Genomic DNA, 26,548 nt, shown 5'->3' on the forward strand with positions numbered 1-26,548 from the left:
ATCCTGTTACTCCCAGATCATTCTCTGTGTTTATAGCCACCAGTACCTTGCTTTAGTTGCATGCTGCAGGCACAGCACTGTTTTGCTAAACTGCTAGCTACTTCTACACTTGTGCTAAGCATGGCCTACCACTATGTCAAGCTCTAGGGTTCTATTACCAGATTGCTCACCCTACTTATTGCTATGATTGCCACAGGATACCCAACATGATTTTTTTTGTTCTTACTAATGTCATCAGAGTGGTTAAGAGCTCTAGCTGCTGCTATGCCATCAAAGGTCCAACCCCCCCCCCATTCACTAAAAAGAAATAGAATAGTTCTTAAATTGATATTTCATGCATGTTTACATAGATTTCTATATTTTTACACATATCTTCCACAGTCATTTTATTTGCTTGCTGAATAACAGCATTGAAGTTCCAAGAAAATATCCAAACACATTGTAAACACCTGTCAGGTTGGTTTGAGGCATTCTTGATCACCATGTCAGTTAAAGATCACTTATTGTAACCTACACATTTACTCAAAGTTCCACAGGGGACAGTTAGTCTTTTCCATTAGTGAATAATTAGTCAGAACCAACCACCTAGAGACAGTACCTGCTTTTCTGCTAATCTGACAGAGAGTGAAAAACACTAACAAGCAGTTCTCCCAGAAAAATTATTAATCATCCAATACATTCCAAGCAGAGCCATAAGGACAGACTCAGGGAAATAATCACCATCTACAAGCAGTATCAAAGGTATAGGAGCAGAGGCTGTTGTCATTACAAGGGGTCTGAAGTACGTTCTTAGCACAGTTGTCTTGACATCATTATGCTACCATGATCGTTCTGAACAGGAAAACAAGACTCTTGGGGCCATCCTCCAGCAATCCCAAAGAACAGTGGCACTGACTCTTTACACAACACTGATCCTTGGCCCTTTTCCAAGGAATTTTATGGGATTTTATCCCCACCACCACCTTTTAATGTAGTTTAGCCTACACCAAACATGCCCTAAAGTAGGATACGCTGAAGATACTTAAGATGACAAAGCCACAGAAGAAGTAGATATGTTACAGTTACAAAGGCCCCACAGTATTTTTAGCACCTTTACCTACCCAATAGCACACAGTTGAGAATTTCTGTTGAACACACACTTGTCTGTGACAACTACTAAAAAGGACTGCTCATCATTGCTGAGGTAACAAGTTGCTTAACATGCTGATGTCGTGGGACAATTGATTTTACTGTTTGCTCACTTCCAAAGCAAGGTGTTCTCCTGAAAATGCTCATTGCACAAATAAGGATGGCAAGCAAAGCCTTGAAGTACAAATTCTAGCACAACTTACAAACGCAGTCCTCGAGCACTGCGTCCACAGGTTCAGCAAGCCAGGCGTCACCACTCTCGATCTCTTTTGCTTTAAGGAAAACAATGTCTCTTGTCTGCTCCACTTACGGGTGGGTGAAAAAGTTGAAGAGCTCCAGGACAGGAGCGGGAGGTCGCCTCCGGGCCGGGGCTGGGCAGCTCCGCCCTGCTCGCCCCCGTTCCAGCCACTCCTGGGGGGCCATGGTCTAAGCTCAGGGCTCTGCTCGGGCCGGCGTCCGGCAGTGGCGCGGCCACCGAGCTGCCGCGGGCTAGCGGGACGGCTGAGGCGGCGGACTTCGGCCCTTTGCCGCCCGGGCCGGTTTCGAAACAGCACGAAGTCGTTCTGACTCATCTTTCACGGAGGCCAAAGGGTGCTTTTCTGTGCCCCGCGGCCGCAGCCCGCCCTCCGCTCCGCGCCCTCCCGTCGGCGGCCCCACGCCTCGCAGGGACCACCCCCATCCTGGGCTCTGGGCAGCGCCGCCGCGGACCGTGCGAGTGAGCGGGGCCGCAGCTCTGGGCTGCGGAGGCTCTTACAGGGAGTTCTAGGGACCGTGAAGAGTGAAAACGGGGAGGGCGGGAGAGCGGAGTCAGGCCACAGGAGAAAACGAGGTGGCGCCCCGTGGATGCTGTCCAGCCGAAGGGACAAGTCCATGACCAACCTTCTCGGGGCGGCCGGGCGTGAGCAGATGTAAGGGACCCCAACAGGGTGAGAGGCAGCCCGCAGACCTGGGGGCGTTCACAGCAGCCTGACGCCCCGGGCCGGCAGAGACGGTTGCTCATAAAGGAGGAAGCAAAAAGGTAAGTAGGCTCGAACGGTACCATCCGTGTAAATGAAACATAACAAAGTTTCTGTAAGTGAATGAACTTTTTCACTGGCAAGTCTGAAAGGAAAGTTCAACCGAGGAAATGAGTACAGCCCTGTGGTGCCACCTTTTAGTGAGAAAGTGTAGATTATGTGTAAGTGATTCATTAAGGCATGTTTGCTTTTAGTGAAAATACCCAGACATTTTTAAAAAAATCCAGGGCTTACAGTACAAAACGAAACTCAAATGTATGAAAAGCAACATTAGCAACCTAACTAATTTCTGAAAAATCAGATTTCACAAGCACAATACAGGATTAAATGTATTTCCAGGAGAAAGTTGGCTTGTATCTTTCAGATGAGCAGTGCATTACAGTGTAACAGTCCCTGGATAGCTTGCTGTCTGTAGACTCCATGGCAAAGGTGTAGACAGAAGACATGGGCAAGGAAGAAATAACCATCTACAAGCCCAGGATAATTTTCATACCAAGAGGAATGTTTTCAAGCCAAGAGAGCAAGAGAAACATACTTCAGACTGTCCACCAGCATCCGTACCTATGGCACTTACATGGGCTGTGAAAATCTTGCATTTAGACTATGCAATGCAGAGCTAAACCTGTGTTGCTTGCAAGGCTCATGGCCTATTCTGAAGGTAAAAACGTTGCCATTCCTACTCAGAATAAGGGTCTGGTGGTGTTAACTTTAACTGCACTCCTGCAGGATCTGGTTTTAATGGTAAGATAGAAAGCTGCAGATGAACAGATTTTCTCTTAACCGGTCTTAGGAGACATGCTTTAAACCCCAGCGGCACCGCCTTAGGGATAGCTGAAAATCAGCGTGACTCTTACATGTGTTTTGTAGAGATGTTGTTCTAGATTTGGTCTGACAAAAGGTACAATGGGTCACCATTCCCATCACTGTGAATTGGCTTTGCAGTGTCAGTGGCTGTCCTAAACCTGCAGAGAAGTTTATGAAGTTGTTTTTCTTACATTTTTACCTACTAGAGGCAGACAAAGAGAGACCACAAAGTAAACAAATGCTTCCAACCTTTATGGTGTGGGCAAATACTTGAAAATGTGCTTTGTATGTCTGCCTCAGGAAGCAGAAGCAAATCCATGCATAGACTGCATTAAAATACTAACAAACCAGCAGGTTTCAGAGGTTATTGGTGTACTGGCATTGTTGGTGACTTTTGGATAGTGGGAATGAGTAAAGTACACAGTTTTACCTGACAATTACTGACACTTTAAGGGTCATGCACTGACTGTATTAATGCTGACATCTTAATTAGGACTTCTGTTCGTTTTTCTAGGGCAAACCTCTGGCTTTTTGTTCAAAACTGTGCAACAGTGATACTTACCAGTAAGGATGTCATACTTAGTGAAAGGGGCTCAGCACTGCAGCCCTGTGAAGCAGATGCACAAACGAGCAGGAGCTCTGCTGACAGCACGCATATTAAAGAACATATTTGGCAGCAGTGAACAACAACTCAAAATGTCACGTGCATCATCTCACCTTAGTTCTGAAAAGGCAAACTCTTACAATTATATCATTGTTGGGGCTGGATCAGCAGGATGTGTATTAGCCAACAGGCTGACCGAAGACCCCCTCAGTACTGTGTTACTTTTGGAGGCAGGCCCTAAAGATACCCTTCTAGGCAGTAAAAGACTGATGTGGAAGATTCATATGCCTGCTGCATTAACATACAACCTCTGTGATGAGAAATATAACTGGTATTACCACACCACATCACAAAAGCATATGGATAACCGAATTATGTACTGGCCCCGAGGAAGAGTGTGGGGTGGCTCCTCCTCCCTCAATGCTATGGTATACATCCGGGGACATGCAGAAGATTACAATCGATGGAGCAGGGAAGGGGCTACAGGATGGGACTATGAACATTGCTTGCCCTATTTTAAGAAGGCACAGTCACATGAACTGGGGCCAGATCAGTACAGAGGTGGAAATGGACCCCTGAATGTGTCAAGAGGGAAAACAAACCATCCTCTTCATTGTGCATTCCTGGAGGCAACCCAGCAAGCTGGGTATCCCTTCACAGATGACATGAATGGTTATCAGCAAGAAGGATTTGGCTGGATGGACATGACTATACACCAAGGTAAATCATAAAGGGGTCCTTAAGTATCACAGTATCACCAAGGTTGGAAGAGACCTCGAGGATCATCGAGTCCAACCTGTCACCACAGACCTCACGACTAGACCGTGGCACCAAGTGCCACATCCAATCCCCTCTTGAACACCTCCAGGGATGGGGACTCCACCACCTCCCCGGGCAGCACATTCCAATGAGGAATGACTCTCGGTGAAGAGCTTTCTCCTCACCTCCAGCCTAAACTTCCCCTGGCACAGCTTGAGACTGTGTCCCCTTGTTCTGGTGCTGGTTGCCTGGAAGAAGAGACCAACCCCTTCCTAGCTACAACCACCTTTCAGGTAGTTGTAGAGAGCAATGAGGTCAGCCCTGAGCCTCCTCTTCTCCAGGCTAAACAACCCCAGCTCCCTCAGCCTCTCCTCACAGGGCTGTTGCTCAAGACCTCTCCCCAGCCTTGTTGCCCTTCTCTGGACACCTTCAAGTGTCTCAATGTCCTTCTTAAACTGAGGGGCCCAGAACTGGACACAGTACTCAAGGTGCAGCCTAACCAAAGGAGAGTACAGGGGCAGAATGACCTCCCTGCTCCTGCTGGCCACACTGTTCTAATGCAGGCCAGACAAGTAACTTGCATTTCTGGATGACCTGTGGTACTTCTGAAAGAATTTTGGAATGTGGACATACAATCTGCTCTGAATGTCATGTGGTTGTTTAGGTTACTGAAGAGCTATGGCACTCTGTATTTACATCCTGCTCATTTTGCAGCAGCTTGCTAACAGTCTGGTGAATATTTCATGGGAAAAATTCATTGGCAAATTTTGAGCCATAGCTAAATTTGGGAAGGAAAGTAGATGTTCAGAATGTCGTGGTAAATTTTGTGATGCTGAAATGAAATCTTTAGCTATTGTATCAAGTCACCTTGGCTTTAACTCTGTGAAGGTTTTTCTCTCTGTAGACACCCTGATAGCTATTGGCCAAAATCTTGAAGAATACTGAGCATGACTGGTTTGATGCTTAATGGAAATAATACATTTTAGGTCAAAGATGGAGCACAGCTAGTGCTTACCTTCACCCGGCCATATCACGCCCAAACTTGTCAGTTTCAGAGAAGACACTCGTAACAAAAATCTTGTTTCAAGGAACAAAAGCCATTGGTGTTGAATATGTGAAAAATGGTCAAAGGAAAAAGGTAAGAGATTTTTACTTTCTGGCATGAAAGGTATGAGTCAAAGCAAAATTCTTTTGTTAACCTCAAACTTCTATTGAAAGTAGCACTTCACTATGCAAAAGGTCTAGGTCTGCTTTTCAGAGGTGATTGTTGTCTCTGTCAGTACAGAATCCCTTGGCAGCTATTCCACAGTAGGTCTGTGTTTAATGTGTATCGATTTAGAGATTAATGTCCCTGTTAAGATTCCTCCTCTCAGTGCTGAGGGGACAAGCCATAACTTGATGTTGTGCGAGAGTGTTGTGTAGGGTTTCTGTCTGGAATTTATGGTGCAATCAACATGAGCCAGTAGTGTGCTCTTGCAGCCCAGAAGGCAAACCATATCCTGGGCTACACCAAGAGGAGTGTGGCCAGCAGCGCAAGAGAGCTGATTCTTCCCTTTTACTCTGCTCTTTTGAGACCTCACCTTGAATACTGCAGCCAGTTCTGGTGTCCCCATCATACAAGGGTGGTAGAGCTGTCGGAGCAAATCCACAGGAGGGCCATGAGGATGAACGAAGGGCTGGAGCACCTCTGCTGTGAGGACAGGCTGAGGGAGCTGGGGTTGCTCGGCCTGGAGAAGGGAAACCTTACAGCTGCCTTCCAATACCTACAAGAATGACAGAGAAAATGCTGTTCAGGCATAGGAAAATCATAGATAATGCAGTCTGCTTGTCTTAAGGGATAATGAGGCATTCACTTCTACTGTGCTGTCATGTATTCAGTTTTGGAACAGTAGCAATGAAATATGCTGATGAGGCATGCCTTCTGTTTGTCTGTGGAATGGATATTTTCCAGTCACAGTCCAACTCCCACTGAACATGCAGACCCAAACCATTCTCATTTCCCTTAACTCATTGCTATTACAGCTGATTATGGAGTATGTAACTTGGCAATTGCCTAAAAGGGATTTGTATGACAATAATTTAAGGTGTTTAGTCACAAACACACAATTATAAATCAATTAGAAAAGTGTAATAGTAATCTCCTAAGGAGTACAAATTTTGGTGGTTTGAGCTCAGGAAGGCTTACAAAACTCGACAACCAAGTGTTCTGTAGCACCACCTGCTAAATGTTAAAATGCAATATAATTAAACTGTTGCCCCATTTTCCAGTGCACAGAACAAATCTGTTGTTTTCTGAGTGGGCTGGGAACGGTAACACCAGTTGCAGACAATGTAATTGACTTAAGGAGCTATTTAATGTCTGTGAGAAAAGCATCTCTACTTAGTGTTCTTGGGCCACTATCAAGATTAATTTTGTTGAGGAAAGTCATGGAAAGCTAATTAGCTATGATCAAAGACTTTCTGAACACTGGACCACTTTACCTGCAAAATTCTTGATTTGCTATGAATTTTCATACATACTAATACATGTATGAATTATACATACATACATATATATATATATTTATAGCCTATGTCATAAAAAGTACACCTCCAAGCATTTCCCTTCCTTTTTTTGCCCCCCAACATCAAAACTGCCAGACTTGTCAGCTTTTACTTTCTGGAAAATTTTATGCCTGTTACACTGAATAGAATAGAATAGAATAGAATAGAATAGAATAGAATAGACCAGGTTGGAAGAGACCTTCAAGATCATCGTGTCTAACCTATCATCCAACACCACCCAACCAACTAAACCATGCAACCAAGCACCCCATCAAGTCTCCTGAACACCTCCAGTGATGGTGACTCCACCACCTGCCCAGGCAGCCCATTCCAATGGGCAATCACTCTCTCTGTGTAAAACTTCCTCCTAACCTCCAGCCTAAACCTCCCCTGGCGCAGCCTGAGACTGTGTCCTCTTGTTCTGATACTGGTTGCCTGGGAGAAGAGACCAACCTCTGCCTGCCTACAACCCCCCCTTCAGGTAGTTGTAGAGAGCAATAAGGTCACCCCTGAGTCTCCTCCAGGCTATGCAACCCCAGCTCCCTCAGTCTCTCCTCATAGGGCTTGTGTTCCAAGCCCCTCACCAACTTTGTTGCCCTTCTCTGGACACCCTCCAGCAAGTCAACATCCTTCCTAAACTGAGGAGCCCAGAACTGGACAGAATATCAAGATGAGTATCAAGATGAAACACTTATGTTTCTGCAGGCTGTTTTAGGCAGGATCTCTTTTATGTCAGTCATCAGTGAAGTTAAAATGTGACCAAAATCTTACTCAAGCGTGATGACAAAAGTAGGTAAGGCAGGCCAAGCAAACTTGGAGTTTCTGAGATCAGAATCTAGCAGAAATGTGCATTTACATGGAAGAATATTTTAATGTGTCATAGACTAAGTAACCCATGCAAAAGCGTTTCAAAGTTAGTTTTTCCTCTGCATGTTAGCTTTAGGCACAACTAAAGATTGTGGGGGGGCTGGGAATAACTATGGTGCTACCTGGAACTGCGGGCACCAGCTCTGTGTGTACCATAGAAAATAGAAATGTTCTATTTGTATCACATGCAAAATACAGAGCTGCTTGGGGATTCAGAAGTCACAGATGCACCATATCTTAGTCTTAACATACTAGTGACTGCCCAGAGCAAAACAATAACAGAACATGTCAGCACTGGCTATCTGTCAGCAGTATCAGATAAAAAGTATGCTAACAATTTATCAAAGCATATCTTCTTACTAGTACAAAGGCCATGCACCACCCTTCTGTGCAGCTGTGCACTCAGAAAGGGCAGGATCTCCACAAGGTAACACAAACTCTATGCTAATCTGCTAACACCTCACTGTATTGCAAGAAAGAAACAGCACTTTTTATATGTTGCTTTAGGAACTAAATGCTTCATCTAAAATAAAACCAAGCTGCTTGGTAACACCTTACATTCTATGAAAGTGGAGAATGTAGGTGGGCAAACACCAGGTATGCTTCCTTGAAGCCTTGTGGGCTTTGCTTGCTAATGAGAGGAAGTTCGGGGACGTAACTGTGTGCTTCACCTATTTTTTCCTCTCTAGACATGCTGATCTATTAGAATTCACAGATAAATGTTATAGTATGGCATTACTCTTGCAAATGAGTATTGCTTTCAAACCTCAGACTAGCTTAGCACTGCAGTTTGCAATAAATATCAATAGTTTCTTCTACGGTGCAGTTGTTCTTTCTTAAGGAGAGGTGAATCTTGAGTCTCTTACTTCTAACACATAAGAGTTACCGTTCAGTTTGTAACACAGTGTGCATACAAAAGGATCTCTTCTGTTTCAATAACTTAATATGACTAGGGAAGGGGTGGGGGGTGTTCATGAGCCATCTCATTGGAATAAAGAGGGATAGTCTGAGCAAGGTTAACTCATATCATCCTCCTCTAAAGAGTAGAGGGAAAAGGAGGAGGGTATCAGTATGTTTTTTTTACTCCACAGAGTTTTCCCTTTTAACAGTGAAAAACATTAAGAGGGGGTGGTGCTGATTCTAACTTTAAGAGATGTGGTAACTGGGAAGAAGTAGCCCCAGGTACAAATGATGCAGCAGGCTCTTGGTACTGCTAAATGACAGTATTCTGGGGCAGAAATCCTTGGAAAGAAGGTGTGTCCAAAATACTCGCAGAGATGGTTCTAGAAAATGCACAGAAAACCAAGTGAAAGATGGAGAAATAGGACATAGCAACCTGTGTCCTGACCAGCAGAGCTCAGACCCAAACTGTTTGATGAAAATGCTGTAAGCACACAGAATTACATAGACACTTATAGTCAGTATTTCCTCTTTAGTGTTCTAGTGGCCAAGGGGCTTCTGAGGACTACAATGAGCTAAGAAGCCAAACATTCAACGTGGCTGAATTAGGAAAATAAGCTTGTGATAATTTCTGAGGTGGCTTGTCTCTGAATTCAAAGTCTTCCTTAGGAAGGCATTGTTCAGTTTTAGTTTACAAACTGTCACTGAAAATGGAAGAGACACTTAGCTGACTGATTCAAGTGTCACAGGTACTTTTTTTTTCCTGGCAAGTAGTACAGGAGTTTATTGGGAGCCATGGCACTGGCTGGTAAGAATGTTTGGGTGATATAGAGTTAGAACAGACTGTAAATGTAAGACTAAATACAGAAATTATCTAAGCAAAAGACTGATAATTTCTCTCTGCAGGAACCTCTGGCAAAACAGGAATAAATTTAGAATGAGAAAAATGTGAAGGAATGGTCTAATCTGAGCTAACCTGGATCAGAATAGCATGTCTGAATAGAAGCTATTGACATGTTTCTTGCATTCACTTCAGGTTTAATAATGTTAGGACTTTTGTGTTCATTTCCTTCCAGGCTTTTGCCAGTAAAGAAGTTATTTTAAGTGGAGGTGCCATAAATTCTCCACAGCTGCTTATGTTGTCTGGGATTGGCAATGCAGATGATCTAAAAAAAATGGGGATTCCTGTTGTTTGCCATCTTCCTGGTAACTTTCTTATTTCTTTTAACCTTGTATCTTCCTGTGGATGCATTTCAAAGACCATTCAATGAAATGAATCCACGAAATTCAGTTGTCTGAATCATTTTCCTGTGTGAAATAACTATTTTTTTTTACCCCCTTTCTTATCCCTCCACCCCCTTTCTACTCCCTCCCTCCCCCCACCAGGAGTAGGGCAGAACCTTCAAGATCATTTAGAGGTATATGTCCAACAGAAGTGCACCAAACCTATTACTCTGTATCATGCACAAAAGCCACTTAACATGCTGAAGATTGGTCTAGAATGGCTTTGGAAGTTTACAGGTATGAAACAGAGAATGCAATCATTCTACCATTCATTGATTTAGAGTTATTACAGCCTTTTATCCATGATTTTAAAAAGCCAATTTTGTTCATGTGCTGGGAAATGACTTAAGCTTGCACATAGACTGGAATGAGTTATTAATCCTCCCCCCTTCCAAATCAGAATATTTGAAAGCTATTATCCCAGGTAACAGGATATGGTTTTTAACATATTTGTATCTTATTCTAAGGGGAAAAAAAAAAAATCTACAAATTTAAGAAAAAAATCTAAAAATCTACAGATTTAAGAAAAAAATCTACAAATCTTGGTGCTACTGAGCAAAGCCATTGCAAAAAAGGAAGGAAACAAACTGTATTTGAAATAGATACCAATAACTGAATTAAGCTGAGCAGAAATAAATTTCCTGAGTAATTGCCCCAGGATTGTTGCAGTGACACACTTGTCTTGCAGTAATTCAGCTATACCTTACAAAAGAGTCTGTTAAAGTACTCATCTGAAATGAGTAAAATAGTTTGGCCAAAGTTGAGCCCAAACTACTCACTGAATTATTTTCTTAGCACCTGACAATTTACACTTGTTGCCATGCAAGTAAATATTGAGCACTGACTGACAGCTTTAAACAATGTGAAATTAACATAATATAAAGGAGATTGCAGACTCTTCAGCTTTCCTCTTCAGGGCAGGTACTGTGCATGGTTCTGCCTATTTACATGTGACCAATGGAATAACTACACTGCGTGTCATGGCACATGCAGTGCAGTGATATCAGGATGCTGCAGCCAGTTCCCTGCTCACCTGTTAGGATCCTGGAACCAAAAGTGGCCCTGGAGTTAAACTCTGAGCCTGCCAGTTACAGAGACACAGCACTCTCAAACAAGTGGGATTTCCAAAGTTAGGCATATTTACATTTATCTAGTGATTTAAAAGCAGATGGAAGTGCTGCACAGTGCTGAAATTTTAAGCTGTTCATATTTTAAGCTGTTGCAATTATCACTCTGTGTATGTGTGTATATATACACACACACATTACTGATGGTAGTGAAACCAAGGGTAAAGAAGAAGTAGTTTTCTTCCTTTTCTGAGGTCTTTTAATGGCATTTCCTCTTTTATTTCTGCTCTCTAGGTGAGGGAGCCACTGCCCACTTGGAATCTGGTGGTTTTATTCGAAGTGAACCAGGGGTTCCTCACCCTGACATTCAGTTCCACTTTCTCCCTTCTCAGGTGATTGATCATGGCCGGGTTGCTTCCACAATGGAAGCTTACCAGGTGAGTTGCTGAAGAACATATTGCAGTAATTTTCTATAGCAATTAGCAAGGAAGCTTATGCTTTGCTGTAATATTGATAGTTTGGCCATATACAGAAAAAAGCCACCTTTGTTCATTGTAAGACAACAGAGCTGCCTTAACCACCTACATTAGGAAAATACATGAGTTTGTTATCTGATACTGCTACCAAAATGATGTTCTTTTGGTCCCTGGGAAAGCAGGCACACACTGAACTACTGTTTAAGTATCTGCACTACTGAAGTGCCACAATGCTATTGATTAGGACACCATCGTGCCAGATGCTGTGCAAAACTAAACTAAGGTGTCTCTTGTTCCACTGCAGTTTAGACAGAGGTTTAAGCAAGAATGTATGAGGCTGCTAATTTATTCACTGGCACAAATCCGAGCCTCCTTTTGGACTGCAATCTCAAACCAAAAGTCTCTGGTACTGCTGAGGAACAGTCACTGCCTGTACATATCTCTTCTTGCTAATAGAATTTATTTAAGTGATGATACTGATTTGTTCTGCTTGCTGATTTGATTATGAGAATGCTCTGATACTGCTAAATTGGAATGGTTCTATTTTAAACTGAAAGAGCATCTGTGAGCTAGTAAGACAGGGAGATTCTTTTCTTCTCATGGGATATCATATTTGCAAGAAATTGATATAAAATAGAAAAAATCCAGGGCATTTTCCATTATCTCCCCTACCTGTAACATTTAGATTTGCTTGATCTGCAAAGACTGTCCAAATTGGAAAAAAAAAAACAAGCAAGCAAGCAAGCAAAAAAATTATACTGAATCTGGAAATATGTCTGGGGGGATTGTATCAGGAGTGTGGGTGTTGCAGGTCCACGTGGGACCCATGAGGAGCACAAGTGTGGGCTGGCTAAAGCTGAAGAGCATGGATCCAAATGACCATCCTATCATTGAGCCTAACTACATGTCAACAGGTAAATGCAGCCTCTCCTTGCTCTGCTGTCAACTCATTTCTTCCCAGTTTCAGTAGCAGGCTTTCATATCTACTCCACACCAGTTCCAAAGTGCTGGTTGGTTCATTGTTAGTTATTCCTCATTTATAGAAGTCAGTTAGGATCAGAAGAAGCCATTACGCAAACACTGTATAAACCAAAAAGAACTCCCTGTTAGTGTTTGCTGCATCACACTGCCAATTTCATCCCCTCCTCTGCTTGTGAAGGAATGGCTCTCATTTCCTTTGGGCAGAGACTAGTGTGCTTGGCTAGGCAGGGAATATAGTGAAATAGTAATTCTTCAGAGCTCACCTATGGGACTTTTGGGACTGGGCTACATAACAGATCAACTCTTGCTCCCAGCTTGGTGTTATCAGAAAATTTACTGATGATGGACTCAATGCCCTCATCCAGATCATCAGTTAAGATGTTAAAGAGCACAGGGCCCAGCACTGATCCTTGGGGCACACCACTAGTGACTGGCTGCCAGCTGGCTGTGGCACCATTCACCATCACTCTCTGGGCTCAGCCTCCAGCCAGTTCCTAACCCATCGCAGTGTGCTCCCATCCAAGCCATGGGCTGACAGCTTGGCCAGGAGTTTGCTATGGGGGACGGTGTCAAAGGCCTTGCTGAGGTCCAGGTAAACTACATCCACAGGCCTCCCCACATCCACCAGACAGTCACCTGATCATAGAAGGAGATCAGGTTGGTCAGGCAGGTCCTGCCCTTCCTAAATCCATGCTGGCTGGGCCTGATCCCTTGGCCATCCTGTAAGTGCTGTGTGATTGCACTCAAGATGACCTGTTCCATGACCTTGCCTGGCACTGAGGTCGCTTAGCCTGGAGAGGAGGAGACTCAGGGGTGACCTTATTGCTCTCTACAACTACCTGAAGGGAGGTTGTAGACAGGTGGATGTTGGTCTCTTCTCCCAGGCAGCCAGCACCAGAATAAGAGGACATAGTCTCAGGCTGTGCCAGGGGAGGTTTAGGTTGGATGTTAGGAAGAAATTCTATATAGAGAGAGTGATTGCCCATTGGAATGGGCTGCCTGGGGAGGTGGTGGAGTCACCATCATTGGAGGTGTTCAGGAAGAGACTTGATGGGGTGCTTGGTGCCATGGATTAGTTGTTTAGGTGGGTTGGATTGGTTGATGGGTTGGACATGATGATCTTGAAGGTCTCTTCCAACCTGGTCTTCTACTATTATTATTGTTATGTGACAGTTTTGTTCACAGTGAATGTAAACACCTGCTTTATCATGGCTTCCAGCATTAAGTGAGAGAATCTCCTTCCAGCCTTTCTTTGGTGCTGTTTTCTCCTGTTATGCACTCTCTATCTGTTAGTAAATGGAGGGTGTACTTACAGTTTTCTTGTGCTCTCTCCATACAGAAAGAGATATCTGGGAGTTCCGCCAGTGCATCAAGCTGACCAGAGAGATCTTTGCTCAGAAGGCTTTTGAAAATTTCCGTGGGCCTGAAATTCAGCCAGGAAACCATGTCCAGTCTGACAGAGAAATAGATGCTTTCGTAAGGCAGAAGGCTGATAGCGCTTATCATCCGTCCTGCACCTGTAAAATGGGTCAGCCTTCCGACAGCACGGCTGTAGTTGATCCTGAAACAAAAGTAATTGGCGTTGAAAACTTGAGAGTGGTAGATGCTTCAATAATGCCCAGTGTTGTCACTGGAAATTTGAATGCCCCAACTATTATGATAGCAGAGAAAGCTGCAGATATAATTAAGGGCCTCCCATCTCTGGAGGAGAAAAATGTTCCTGTATATAAGCCCAAGACCTTAGAAACACAAAGATAAACAAATGTTCTCATTCTTTTACATCTTTCATCAGTATCTTGTACAGGATATGTTAACCAAGTTAATACCATGCAAAACATAGAATACAGAGAATACATAGAATAAACCAGGTTGGAAGAGACCTTCAAGATCATTGTGTCCAACCCATCAACCAATCCAACCCACCTAAACAACTAACCCATGGCACCAAGCACCCCACCAAGTCTCCTCCTGAACACCTGCAATGATGGTGACTCCACCACCTCCCCAGGCAGCCCATTCCAATGGGCAATCACTCTCTCTGTATAGAACTTCTTCCTAACATCCAACCTAAACCTCCTCTGGCACAGCCTGAGACTGTGTCCTCTTGTTCTGGTACTGGTTGCCTGGGAGAAGAGACCAACATCCACCTGTCTACAACCTCCCTTCAGGTAGTTGTAGAGAGCAATAAGGTCACCCCTGAGTCTCCTCCTTCAAAGTTACTAAGCTTAGCTCTAACTTGATGATTTGAGAAAGGTATTTCCCAGCAAAGATTCTGGTCACTATCACTGAAAGTTTATGTCAACAAAACACAGCTAGGCTACTCAAAATAACTGCATAAAGCCAGATATAAACACCTGGAGGTGTTTAAGCCCAGGCTGGACGAGGCTCTGGCCAGGCTGATCTAGTGTGGGGTGTCCCTGCCCATGGCAGGGGGGTTGGAACTAGATGATCCTTGTGGTCCCTTCCAACCCTGACTGATACTCTGATACTATGATCTGCATAAAGACAAACAAAAACTCTGGAGACAGAAGATGATAGCAGTGAACTCTGCTCCAAAAGTAGCCTTTCTATGCATGTGATACATTATACTGGAATGAGGAGAATAATAATATTTTAAGTCCCAGGAAATGGATTAGCTGTGCTAAGACAACTCATTTGATGCCGCTGTGTGTCTGAGGGAAGCATAAACTGTGTTATGAGCTGTGTATGCTGTACCTTTCTGTGACAGTTTTTACTCAGCACCTGTGCTTTTGGAACTTGCATTTAAAGGCATTCAGTAGGTATCTTAATGTCAAGTACAGACTATTAGGATGGTTAGAGTAACAGATGCAGGTGAGAGCACAGCCCTGTGGAGCTGAGAGGGGAAGCACTGTGGAAAAACGGAGCACTGGAGTTCCTGAATGCGCAGATGTTCAACCTGGGTTTCCACTCCACTCATGCAACATGGGAATTGTAATTATGCAACTGCAGCAGACTAATTAGCCACTGAGTAACACAACTTACTACTGAACAGCCACAGAACTACCCTCTGCCATGATGAGGCCAAGGTGAGGGAGCTGGGGCTCTCCAGCCTGGAGCAGGCTCCAGGGTAACCTAAGAGTGTCCTCCCAGTGCCTGATGAGTGCCTGTGAGAAGGCTGCAGAGGTACAGTGATGAGGGACAACGGTCTGAGATTAGATTTACACAGGATAGGAGGAGGAAATCCTTTACCCTGAAAGCGGTGGAACACTGGGACAGGTTATCCAGGGAGGTAGCTGAGGCACCATCCCTGGACATATTCAAGGCTCTGAGCAACCTCATCTGATGGAGGATGCCCCTGCTCACTGCGGGGCAGTTGGACTAGATGACCTCTGGAGGTCCCTCGCAACCCAAACCATTCCACAGTTCTACGGCAAGACGAAATGGCCTCAAATTACACTACGGGAGGTTCTGACAGGACAGTGGCTACCGCCCAGCCCCGCAGGCGGTGAGGGGAAAAGGGGAGGGTGCTGGGGAAGCAGCAAGGAGCAGAGGGAGGCTCCGTTCCCGCCCTGCCCGCGTGCCCAGGCGGCTTGGTGACAGGCAGCCTGCACCGCCAGCCCCGCGCCGGGGCGCGCAGGGCTCTCCCCAGGCTTACATCGCCAACGAGTGGCCAGAGCTCGTTAGTCACCTCCAGGGGGGCGAGGCTGAGCCTCCTCCCCTCCAGCAGCCGCAGCATGTCGGCGAGCACGGGCAGGGCTGCATCGCTGCTGGAGCTGTCGTCCTCCTGACAGGATGTTCGAGGCCAGGGGAGGGCAGCAGGGGGCCTGGACAGCTGAGAGCAGCCCTGGAAGGTCAGCAAGGCCTCAGGCAGCAGCTCCCAGCCGTGCAGCGCAGGCGCGGGTTGCTCTCGGCGCGGGTTGCTCTCAATGCCGGTCTTGCGCTGTGACTCTGACCAGCTCCTGCAGCACCTTCTCCCTGGGCTGGGGCTGGGAGAGCACCACGTTCCACGCAGCACAGGCAGCCCTGAGGGACACAGGGCTCTGTCAGCACGGACGCCGTGCAGGGTGGCCAGGCCCAAGTCCCTCAGGCTGGTCTCGGGGCCCCGCTGCCAGTGTGAGAGAAGCCCCAGAGGCTGCTGAGGCCCACACCTGCTGCTGCTTTGGGAGCAGTGCAGGAGAGTGGCCACCACCACTCTGGGCTCTTGGTCCACCAGCACCAGCAGGGCTCTGGCCAGGCTCTCGAGGGCTGGCGGTGCCGTGATGGAAGGCAGCTTTCTGCAGATGGCACTCACAGTGTCCCTCACCCGGAGGGGAGACACGGGTGGGAGGGGAGATGCCAGCAGGGGGAGCATGGCTGCTCCCACAGCTCCCACTGGGAGCTGCCTCTGTTGCCACTGCAGTATGCAGGCGTGAGCCGGTGTCAGTGCTGGCCAGGAGCAGAGCTGGGCAAGGAATGGCCCCCTGGGGAAGCAGCCATGCCACCCATGGGCTACTCACCATTCCTGGCAGGAAGGCAGAGTCCACCACAAGGCTGCTGACCGTGTGGGCAGCCATGCTGACATCGTAGCCGCTTGTGGGCTCCATGGCCGCCATGGCCATGGGGATGATCTCTGCCTGCTTGGAGGGCTGGAGGCATCCTGTGAACATCTGTGGGATGAAGGAGAGAGGAATTGTCACCTACAGCCTGTCTCACAGAGTCTCTCAGCTGTGCAGTGAGAGGGAGAGCAGAGCCTTGCTGTGCTGGGGAGGAGACCGATGGCAGGGCTCAGGGTCCTGAGGGAAAGAGGAGCTCGCTGGGGGCCTTTGCCTAGCCCCTTGCTGAGGAGCAGCGAGAGCCCTGTCCAGCCCCACACCTCAGGTGTCCCTTCAGCCACCCTGACACCCTGGCCAGGAGCTGTGGGCACTGCTTACCGAGAAGAGTCTCCTGGCACGTTTCTCCTTTAAGACCATCCAAGGCTGCTTCTGTGAGCCCACCTGAGGCTGCAGCTGCCCACAGTTATCCATCCACTCCAACTCACCTGGGAAGCAGCAGAAGTGGGCTGCTCAGAAAGGGAGTGCAGAGTGGGAGGTGCAGTCTGAGACTGTCGGACAGAAAAGTCACTGGCAAAGTAAGAGCAGCCAGACAGGTCTGGGGAGCAGACAGCCAGGGAGGGCCCAGGACTGCTGTGGGCAGGGGCGAGGGGCAATGGCTGCTCAGGCTGCACCAGGCTTTCTCCCTCTCTCCAGGGAGAGTGAGCCCTGGCTGCAATGTCTGGGGTGACCCAGCTTGACACAGCTTCTCTTACTTCTCTGCTGCAGGACAAAGGTGTGCAGTTGATAGAGAGCTTCTGCAGCCTCACAGGAGGTCTCCTTGTCCTTTCAGGCGCAGGTGAGCTGCCCCATCAGGTTCCCCTGCAGAATCAAACCGATGGATCTTGGGGCACTGGTGTCTGATGATTTTTCTCTGAGCAAAACAGGGGCAGATCTGGGGGAAGAGAGACAGGATGGGCAGAAGTGGAGCCTGGGCAGAAGGGAAGTCCCAGCTAGTCCCAGAGCAGGTCAGGACTGCCAGAGCCAGGCTCCTGCCTGTACCTGGGGCAGTCCTGCTCTGCCGCCCTGCCATGCCCTGGGAGAGAGCATGAGCAGGGCACAGGCAGGGGAAAGACCTCAGCCTGCTGCTGCCAGGGTGCCCAACTTTCCTGGTATGTCCTGGATCTCAGAGGCACAGGGATAGGGCACTGGGGATGCCCAGACCAGGAGCTCAGTACTTCCAGCCCTGAGGAGGTGGTGATGAAGTTGAGCAGCCTAGTGATCTGTGCCATGGCTCTCTTCTGCACCTCTGGCAGCTGGGAACAGGTGTAGGGCAGCAGGACCCGGGAAGAGAAAAGCTTCTGGTATGCCAAGAAGGTGACATGGCACATAATGGCATGACCAGACTTGCTGAGGGGCAGTGGCTGGCATGGGGCTTGTGTCCTTGCTCTTCATAGCAACTGGCTACAGCAGGCAGGTCATCACATCCTGCTCCTGCTGCTGCCTCTGTTGCCTTCCAGATCCCTTCAAAATATGTCTCTCTGCCCCTCACCAAAAGGACCCCAAGATTTATGGGGTGACTACCTCCCTTAGTTGAGGGCTCTGGGATATGGCCTGTGGCTCCCTGCCCCCAGCCTTGTACCAAGGGCTACTGGGAGGGGGGGACCCACACCATTCAAGCCAATGGTCACTACCTGTGGGGACCCTGTCCCAAGGCCTGACCTTCAAGATATTCTGCAGCTCCATGATGCCAAGGGTGCCAGCGCTGCAGACCAGTGCCTCCAACATGCTGTCCATCGCAGACAGGGTCTGCAAGGGGTAAAAAGTCTTGAGGACAGCCCTGGAAGGCTGTGGGGGTCAGCCGTGGCTCCGTGGTGTCCAGAAAGGGGCCTTGGGGCAGAGGAGGTCCCCATGTTCCCCCCATGGCACACCTTGGAGTAGAGGAACGCTACTGAGCCCTGGCTGTGCTGTGGAGGCAGCCAGAAGACGCTCTTGAAGCAGGCTTGCAGGATGCTGTACTTGTCCTGCTGAAGCAGCCTGGCCCTACTGCAGGGACAGAGAGATGCTCTTCAGACTTGGCAAGGAGGGGGCAGACCCTGGGTATGAAACCTGGGTGTGCTGTGAGGGCCACCTGGAACTGGGGGGAGGACAGGCTGGGGCCTGGGGCACGTACCTCATGTGAATACATGTGGCACAGAATACATCCAGGCTGGGGAGACTCCACAACCCGCCCTGGGCAGCCTGTTCCAGTATTCCATCACCCTCACAGTGAAAAACTTTTCCTCATGTTCACATGGAACTTCCTATGCCTCACCTTCCACCCATTGCCCCTTGTCCTGTCATTTGGCATCACTGCACAGAGCCTAACTCCATCCCCTTGGCACTCACCCTTCACATACTTATAGACACGAATGAGATCACCTCTCAGTCTCCTCTCCAAGCTAAAGAGCCCCAGCTCCCTCAGTCTCTTCTTGTAAGGAAGATGTTCCACTCCCTTAATCACCTTTGTGGCTCTGCACTGGGCTCTATAAAATAAATGATAAAATAATTATTGTAACATGATAATTTCTATAAAAGAAACAAGGAATCATTTTAAGGACTGATAAAAGCATTTCTGTAGTTTTTATTTCCCCCCAAAAAATGAGAGTTGAAAGGATGAGTTCCTGCAGAGAGAACACAAGCAGAGCTTTGTACAGTATTAGAATATCTAGGCTCTATTCATGTCAAAAAAAGAGGCACCCTTCAAGTATCAACATATTTTATATATGCACTATAAAAGACTCAGCAATGTTTCATTCTTTGCTGATGTTTTCTGTCATTATATACAGAGCTGAACCAATCTGGAGCCTCATAAAACATGCCTTCATTTTTGAGATAAAGTCTAGTTTTCCCTGTATCAGTAACTGCCATTGGCAGTATTGTAAGGCTGCCAACTACCAGGTAATTGTGCATATATAGATTCCCCCCCACCCCACATAGGCTTTTGTAATCAAATTGAACAAATATTCTGTGCAGCCACACACATCTCATTCCTGGAATCATTAACTACAGAGAACATGGTTTGTAACTAGCTTGGCTTCATTAAACTGGTAAGGAGTGTTCTCCCATAACCCAGCACGGCTGCCCCAGAGAGCTCCTCTCCAGACTGCTGAGAGCTAAGGACTAGCAAGGGAACACAGGGAAGTCAGCATACTGTTTTCTGTCCCCTTGGAGAAATGATTAACTGAAAAAACAAAGAAACAACTGCTGAATGTGATGTGCTGGCAAAAGTTCATGCAGTTAAGTAATCTGCTTGGGGATTTTTCCATCTCCCCCCCCCCAATTGTTTTTAAGAGTGAAAAAAAGTTCAGCCTCACTTTGCCTTCCAGGCAGTTTTCAGTAGGAGGAACTTGAAAAATTACTCATTGTTATTTCACAGCGATACCAGATTCAGAAAGCTCCATTTTGGTCTCAGAGTTCCTTTCTGTAAGCTGGGGAAGTGTAACAAAGTGACTGCTTCAGAGTAACCTATCTTGAGTGCTTGCTGGCAGACAGTGTGAAAGATCTGTTGTGACGGTTTAGGAGATTTTACTCAGACTTTCCCAATTGTTTCCATAGATCTGTATCTAGGGGAGAAATAATCCCCTACACAGTAGGGGAGGAACAGTACCCTTGTTCATATGAATACTCTAATCACTTCATTTCTTTCTGGTTAACAGCAATTATTCATAAAACACTTGCACACGACGACAGGTGCTCCAGAGGGCTGCAGCACCTCTCCTGTGAGGACAGACTGAGGGAGTTGGGGCTGTTCAGTCTGGAGAAGAGAAGGCTCCCAGGTGACCTCATTGTGGCCTTCCAGTATCTGAAGGGGGCTACAGGAGGGCTGGGGAGGGACTGCTCAGGATCTCAGGCAGTGATAGGACTAGGGGGAATGGAATGAAGCGGGAGGTGGGGAGATTCAGGCTGGAGGTGAGGAGGAAGTTCTTCCCCATGAGAGTGGTGAAGCCCTGGAATGGGTTGTCCAGGGAGGTGGTTGGGGCCCTGTCCCTGGAGGTGTTTAAGCCCAGGCTGGATGAAGCTCTGGCCAGCCTGACCTATTGTGGGGTGTCCCTGCCCATGGCAGGGGGGTTGGAACTGGCTGATCCTTGTGGTCCCTTCCAACCCTGACTGATACTATGATAGTGTAGACTGACGACTGTACTCCACACATTCCCTCCCACTCTTTAAACAGTGCAAACAGACTTTAACTTTTGGAGCTTCTTGCTGAAAAAAATATTAATAAAAGGAGTCCCAAGTATAGTAAAATTATTACACAGTTTTATTTTGAAGAACATTTTGCATTTGTTTTAATACAAAATGATGTAGGTCAAGAAATCATTTACAAACCTTTTAAGTTTTTATCCTGGCATTTGAAATAAGAATGAGTTCAGAGGAAGTCTTTAAGCTACTCATAGGAAACTGTCATTATGTACAAAATGTTTATTGACATGATTTAAACATCACATTTGTAAAAATGTGAATTGGATTGCTTTCTAGCATATGAACTACAGGTAAAACCTGATAAGATAACTTGTTAGAACAAGTCAGTGTTACCCAGTGCTAACAAAATAGACAGTAGCTTTCAATGCTTTGTAATTTTCCTCCAAGGTCATTTCAGCCTCAAAGTCGTTTCAGGGTTTTACTGCATTGTGAACAAATATCTCAGCCCTCTCGTCTGCATAAAAATAAATCTTTGAAACAGTAGTACACACAAACCAACAGAAAGGTAGAGGCAAGAAAATAGTGTACTTCTTACACTGAGGTTTTTGGTTCTGTGAGGAATCATTTTATCATATTTCTGTTCTTTCCAAGCACAGCAGTTCTGAAGGAAACCAATCTCATTTACCTGTGAAACATTTCCTGCCCAACAAGCTTCTTGCTCCAAGTGGGGTATTGCAGGTAATATACTTTGTCAACTCTAATTGCCTTGTGACTAGTAATACCCTGGCATGAACTTGCCAAATTGTTAACACTTGCAATATTGATTTTTAGCATGGGAGTGATAAAAAAAAATTAAAATTAGATCTTACCTTTCAATCAAAAAATTCAAACCAACATTGCAGTATCCCAGGATCACAGGATCACCAAGGTTGGAAGAGACCTCGAGGATCATCGAGTCCAACCTGTCGCCACAGACCTCATGACTAGACCATGGCACCAAGTGCCACATCCAGCCCCCTCTTGAACACCTCCAGAGATGGTGACTCCACCACCTCCCTGGGCAGCACATTCCAATGACCAATGACTCTCTTGGTGAACAACTTTCTCCTCACCACGAGCCTAAACTTCCCCTGGCACAGCTTGAGACTGTGTCCCCTTGTTCTGGTGCTGGTTGCCTGGGAGAAGGGACCAACCCCTTCCTGGCTACAACCACCTTTCAGGTAGTTGTAAAGGGCAATGAGGTCACCCCTGAGCCTCCTCTTCTCCAGGCTAAACAATCCCAGCTCCCTCAGCCTCTCCTCACAGGGCTGTGCTCAAGGCCTCTCCCCAGCCTTGTTGCCCTTCTCTGGACACGTTCAAGTGTCTCAATGTCCTTCTTAAACTGAGGGGCCCAGAACTGGACACAGTACTCAAGGTGCAGCCTAACCAGTGCAGAGTACAGGGGCACAATGACCTCCCTGCTCCTGCTGGCCACACTATTCCTAATGCAGGCCAGGATGCCAACATCTTTTATCTTTCCAAGTGTAAGCCTGTAAATAGCCAGCTGTGCATCCCATTTGAAGAGAGATTAATTTAACTCAATTACTTGAAAAAAAAAGAAAGAAAAGCAAATAATCTGTTGTCAAGTTCAACCTCGACACTTTCTCCCCAAAAGAGATTTACACTGAGAGGTGGCTCTATTTAAATATTTATGCTATAGATCTATATATTCCAAGTAAAAATACTTCTATCTAGAATCCTGTGGAGACTTACAATAATTAGGGTCCATAAATATTGCTGCAGTTCAATTACGGTACAATAATTACAAAATATAGAACATCTCTTTACAAATACAAATCATTGTATATTACAAGTCATTTACAGTCATTTCTACTATATAATTTTTAGCAAACTATCTTATCTAATTCTACTATAACCTGGTTGCAAGTGCATTTAGTAAGAATGCAATTATTCCAGTATGATTTGCCCTTAATGTGATAGTCATAAAACAGACCATCTGAATGATATTTTCCTATGTAAACTGCCGTTACATATGAGAGATTACTCTTTATATAACTTCTTTTTGCCAATGACCTCTAACAGGTAGAGCGTGACAAACTGTACTTCAGAAGAGCATAAAGAAAAGAAACCAGGAGGCAAGTTTGAAATCATCAGAATGGATATGCAACAGGTAACTGATATGCTTTTGAGTGCTGAGGTAATGACATTGTAGGTTGTCATCACTCTTCTCATGTTGCTCTTTCCCACACAATTTTGTGCCAGATGTATACAGAGATTTTCACTGACAAATTCCTGCTCTACCATGAAAGACAGCAGCACAAGATTGAAAGACAGGCAGCGTATTACACCTCAGATTCTCACTCTGGCCCTCAAAAACCTGATTGTCACAATCTGCCTAGTTTCAAAATAACCTTATGCCTACAGAAGAATGTGGGAAGGTTCTGTGGGAGGAGACTTGATGTACTGCAGCTCTGACCACATTTCGGCAACATGGAGATAATTTATTAGTTATGGCTTCCTTGAGGTGTGACATCGCTTGTACAAAACTTGATTGGTTATTCACTCCAGCTAGTGCCTATCATCTTTAAACTATGAGGCACTTTTTCTGTTATTGGAATCGTTTTTCCTTGCTAAATACTATAAACTTGTAATGCATATCATTTCATCAGCTAAGTCTTCTTCATAATGTCCCGTTTCTGGTTCTTCATCACTGTAGCCAGGACCAAAATCTTGAAGTTCATAATCTTGTCTGCTTAAAATGGGAAACATATCCCCATTGGTCCCATTGCTGATATTTCCATTGAGAAGATTACTTGCTGCACTTTCCATCTCATCAATAGTCATGTCACATGCATCAGCAATCTCATGTTTCGTAGCTGAAACAAATTTAGGGTCCTTTGCATACCTTCCTAGGCCTTCAGATATAAGTACCTGGCAGATGGAAAGGAGAGAATGAGCTATACAGTGGAATTACAGAAGAACAGACAGGTCATAACAACTTTTCTCATTTGTGGAAAACACTAGAAACCCAATGCTGGATCACTACAGCAACCCACAGTGTGTAAGAGAGTGATCAAATGGCTCCAAAGCACACCATATCAGTTATGTGAAAAGGGAACTGATGATGCAATACACTGACTTTTCTCTTTACAGATTAGGGTGTAGTCTGATAAACATCAACCATCAGACTGATACACTCAAGACATATATAAATACAGAGAGAGTTAATATATCTTAGGTGGTGGAATTGGAACAATTGCCTGAAATATAGAATTTTGGATACATTCTTGGGACTTTATGCAAAAGAAAGAGGCAGAAGTCTCGTTTGCAACTAAAATTAACAACATGAATTCATTAGCTCATAGCAATGGAGAAGTGATAGAAGGCAGCAAGGACAGTAACTGATTCAGAAATGCTGTGCACTCTTTATCTTGCAATATTTTTTAATATAAGAGAGAATTCTTAACACTCTAGTGGCACCTGCAGATCAATCCTTGCAGCTGTTATTCACCCCTCTGCATTTAGTGCACTAATTCAGAGAGTCTGTGATCTTTTATTCACATGACTGCAACAACAGTGACGTAGTTCTATAGAAACCACAGAAGACCAATACATTCATCATCTCTTCCCTATCAGCCATTGTGGAAGGAAAGTGATCCTCATCTAGAAAACTTGTATTTCAGATCTCTCTGAAATCTCTCCAGTTCTGACACACTGATGTAAAGATTTAGTAGAAATCATTTATGACATGAGAACTACGAGTAAGTTCCCCTGTCTTCACCTAAACCCAAGTTTGTGCTTTGAAACTGAAACCAGCCCATTGTCAGAGAAAATGACCTACATTGCACACTTTATGAAGTTAACACAATGGAGACAGCCAGCTCTTGGCTACTTTAGAGGTTTCTGTAACACTTACCGCTTCAACCAAGCTGTCTGCACTCCTCTGTTTGTCACTGTGTTTATGCCTAAAGTCATTAGGGACTGTTAAATTGGCTGGTGTAAATGTTCGGTAGGAGATATCAGGGTCGTCTGTGTACCAAGAGCTCCTATGCAAGGAAGGCAGGCTGCCATTCATATGCTCTGTGGAGTCAGCCCTATCAACCTGGATTAGAGGTGTGTAGTACGGACTACGGTCCCTGTTGGGAGGGGTTGCAGGTGGGGTGGCCCAGGAACGCGTTGAACGGCTCGGTGAATGTTTATGAGCTTTGCTGGAATCCAGACCTGCAACAGCCATGACCTGGGAAGGCAAAGAATTTTAGCAGTTAGTGACTTCAAATACTCAGTCATACTCACTTCAAACCAATGGTTCAGGCAGCAGCTAGGCAAAGTTAGCAGTGCTTTTCCCAACGTTTAATAGTCATATAAAGGAGGAAAGGGACTGAAATTGGTTAACTGACAAGATAAATTGGTATTTATTTTTTTTCTGTTTTTAGTCAGATCACAAAATCCTGATATTAGCATTAAAGAAGGAAAACAATTGCTTATACAATATATGAATGCAAGAAAGCAAAGTGTACAAACAGTCCTTCTGTCCTGCAGGGACAGGACAGGAAGCTGTCAGTGTTTTTTTTTTCCAAGCCTTTTGGATGGTGTCTCTAGGCAGTGGAAACTGCCATCTTCTCGGGGCCAAATAGAGCTGGGCACTGACCCTCAGAAGTTGTGTGTTGTCTTTGCAATTTCCCACAAACAGAACTGAGAAACTGCACAAACAGAGTAATAGACAGTTGTCATATTACACAGTCCTGGTCAAAATTCCTTAGGGCATCCTCACTCTTTGTGAACACTTAAAGAGCCATAAGGGGCAAACTGCTCATTGTCAGTGTTTTGTAGATTATGGTTGAGAACCCCCATGTCTAGCAACTACGTCTACACTTGGCCTAGAAGCTGTGCACAGTCAAACTACATACTCCATCAATGCTGCCTGAAACAACACTGAAAGTCACAAGTACAGCAGAGAAGCTGGAAAGCTGTGATTCCTTCTCAGTGAAATAAGACTTTGTGGTTACCTGCTGCTGCATTAAGTGAAGCGGTAAAGCAGTGCGGTGGTGGAAGTTGGGAGAGAGTGGTATGTCATCTTGACTGCTTTGCCGGCGGAGGCATTCGAAGTTAAAGGAAGATCGTCTGTGTGCTGCAGGGAAACCACGAGTCATTAGGGAAATTAAGCTTTTTTCCTCAAAGTCTATTATTTTCAGAACTTCAGTGTGAGTCAACCATCACACAAATAAGGAGACATCCCCCAATAAGAAATGCTCTGTGTTAACAGAAGCAAGCAGCTGTTTAAAAGATAAAGGATAGATTCATCACACGAGCAAATGCAGCCCTAGGTAGAAGCCACACCATCAGCCTCAACATGACAGTATCTGAAGTAGCTGTGTCACAAAACCACCTTGTGCTATGCAACAGGCTGCTTCAGACACTTCAGTTTTGATGTAAAGTGCTGCCAACAGTTACAGAGTTTCTTCTTTCT

General features: G+C 45.6%; 2 protein-coding genes across 11 annotated transcripts in view; one reads left to right on the forward strand and one right to left on the reverse strand.

The window, feature by feature from the left end:
- Positions 1 to 1,824: 1,824 nt before the first annotated feature.
- Positions 1,825 to 15,135, forward strand: CHDH (choline dehydrogenase). Its single transcript, XM_068157786.1, has 8 exons — positions 1,825 to 2,146; positions 3,463 to 4,272; positions 5,298 to 5,449; positions 9,699 to 9,828; positions 10,009 to 10,143; positions 11,268 to 11,410; positions 12,261 to 12,363; positions 13,770 to 15,135. Exons 2-8 carry the CDS (start codon positions 3,519 to 3,521, stop codon positions 14,186 to 14,188), a joined length of 1,836 nt encoding a protein of 611 aa, XP_068013887.1. The 5' UTR covers positions 1,825 to 2,146; positions 3,463 to 3,518; the 3' UTR covers positions 14,189 to 15,135.
- Positions 15,136 to 21,176: 6,041 nt separating this feature from the next.
- Positions 21,177 to 26,548, reverse strand: part of CACNA1D (calcium voltage-gated channel subunit alpha1 D) — a 184,241-nt gene continuing 178,869 nt past the window's right edge. For all 10 annotated transcript variants that reach the window (XM_068157789.1, XM_068157796.1, XM_068157794.1 and 7 more), the window contains 3 exons: positions 26,088 to 26,209; positions 24,998 to 25,318; positions 21,177 to 24,012 (listed from right to left, as the gene is read on the reverse strand). In XM_068157789.1, the coding sequence (XP_068013890.1) occupies positions 23,719 to 24,012; positions 24,998 to 25,318; positions 26,088 to 26,209 (737 nt within the window). In that variant the 3' untranslated portion in view covers positions 21,177 to 23,718. The remainder of the gene's footprint in view (positions 24,013 to 24,997; positions 25,319 to 26,087; positions 26,210 to 26,548) is intronic.

Source organism: Melanerpes formicivorus, unplaced genomic scaffold (genome assembly GCF_026170545.1).
Source record: "Melanerpes formicivorus ecotype bairdi unplaced genomic scaffold, bMelFor1.0.p_v2 SCAF_38, whole genome shotgun sequence".
Classification (NCBI taxonomy): domain Eukaryota; kingdom Metazoa; phylum Chordata; class Aves; order Piciformes; family Picidae; genus Melanerpes; species Melanerpes formicivorus.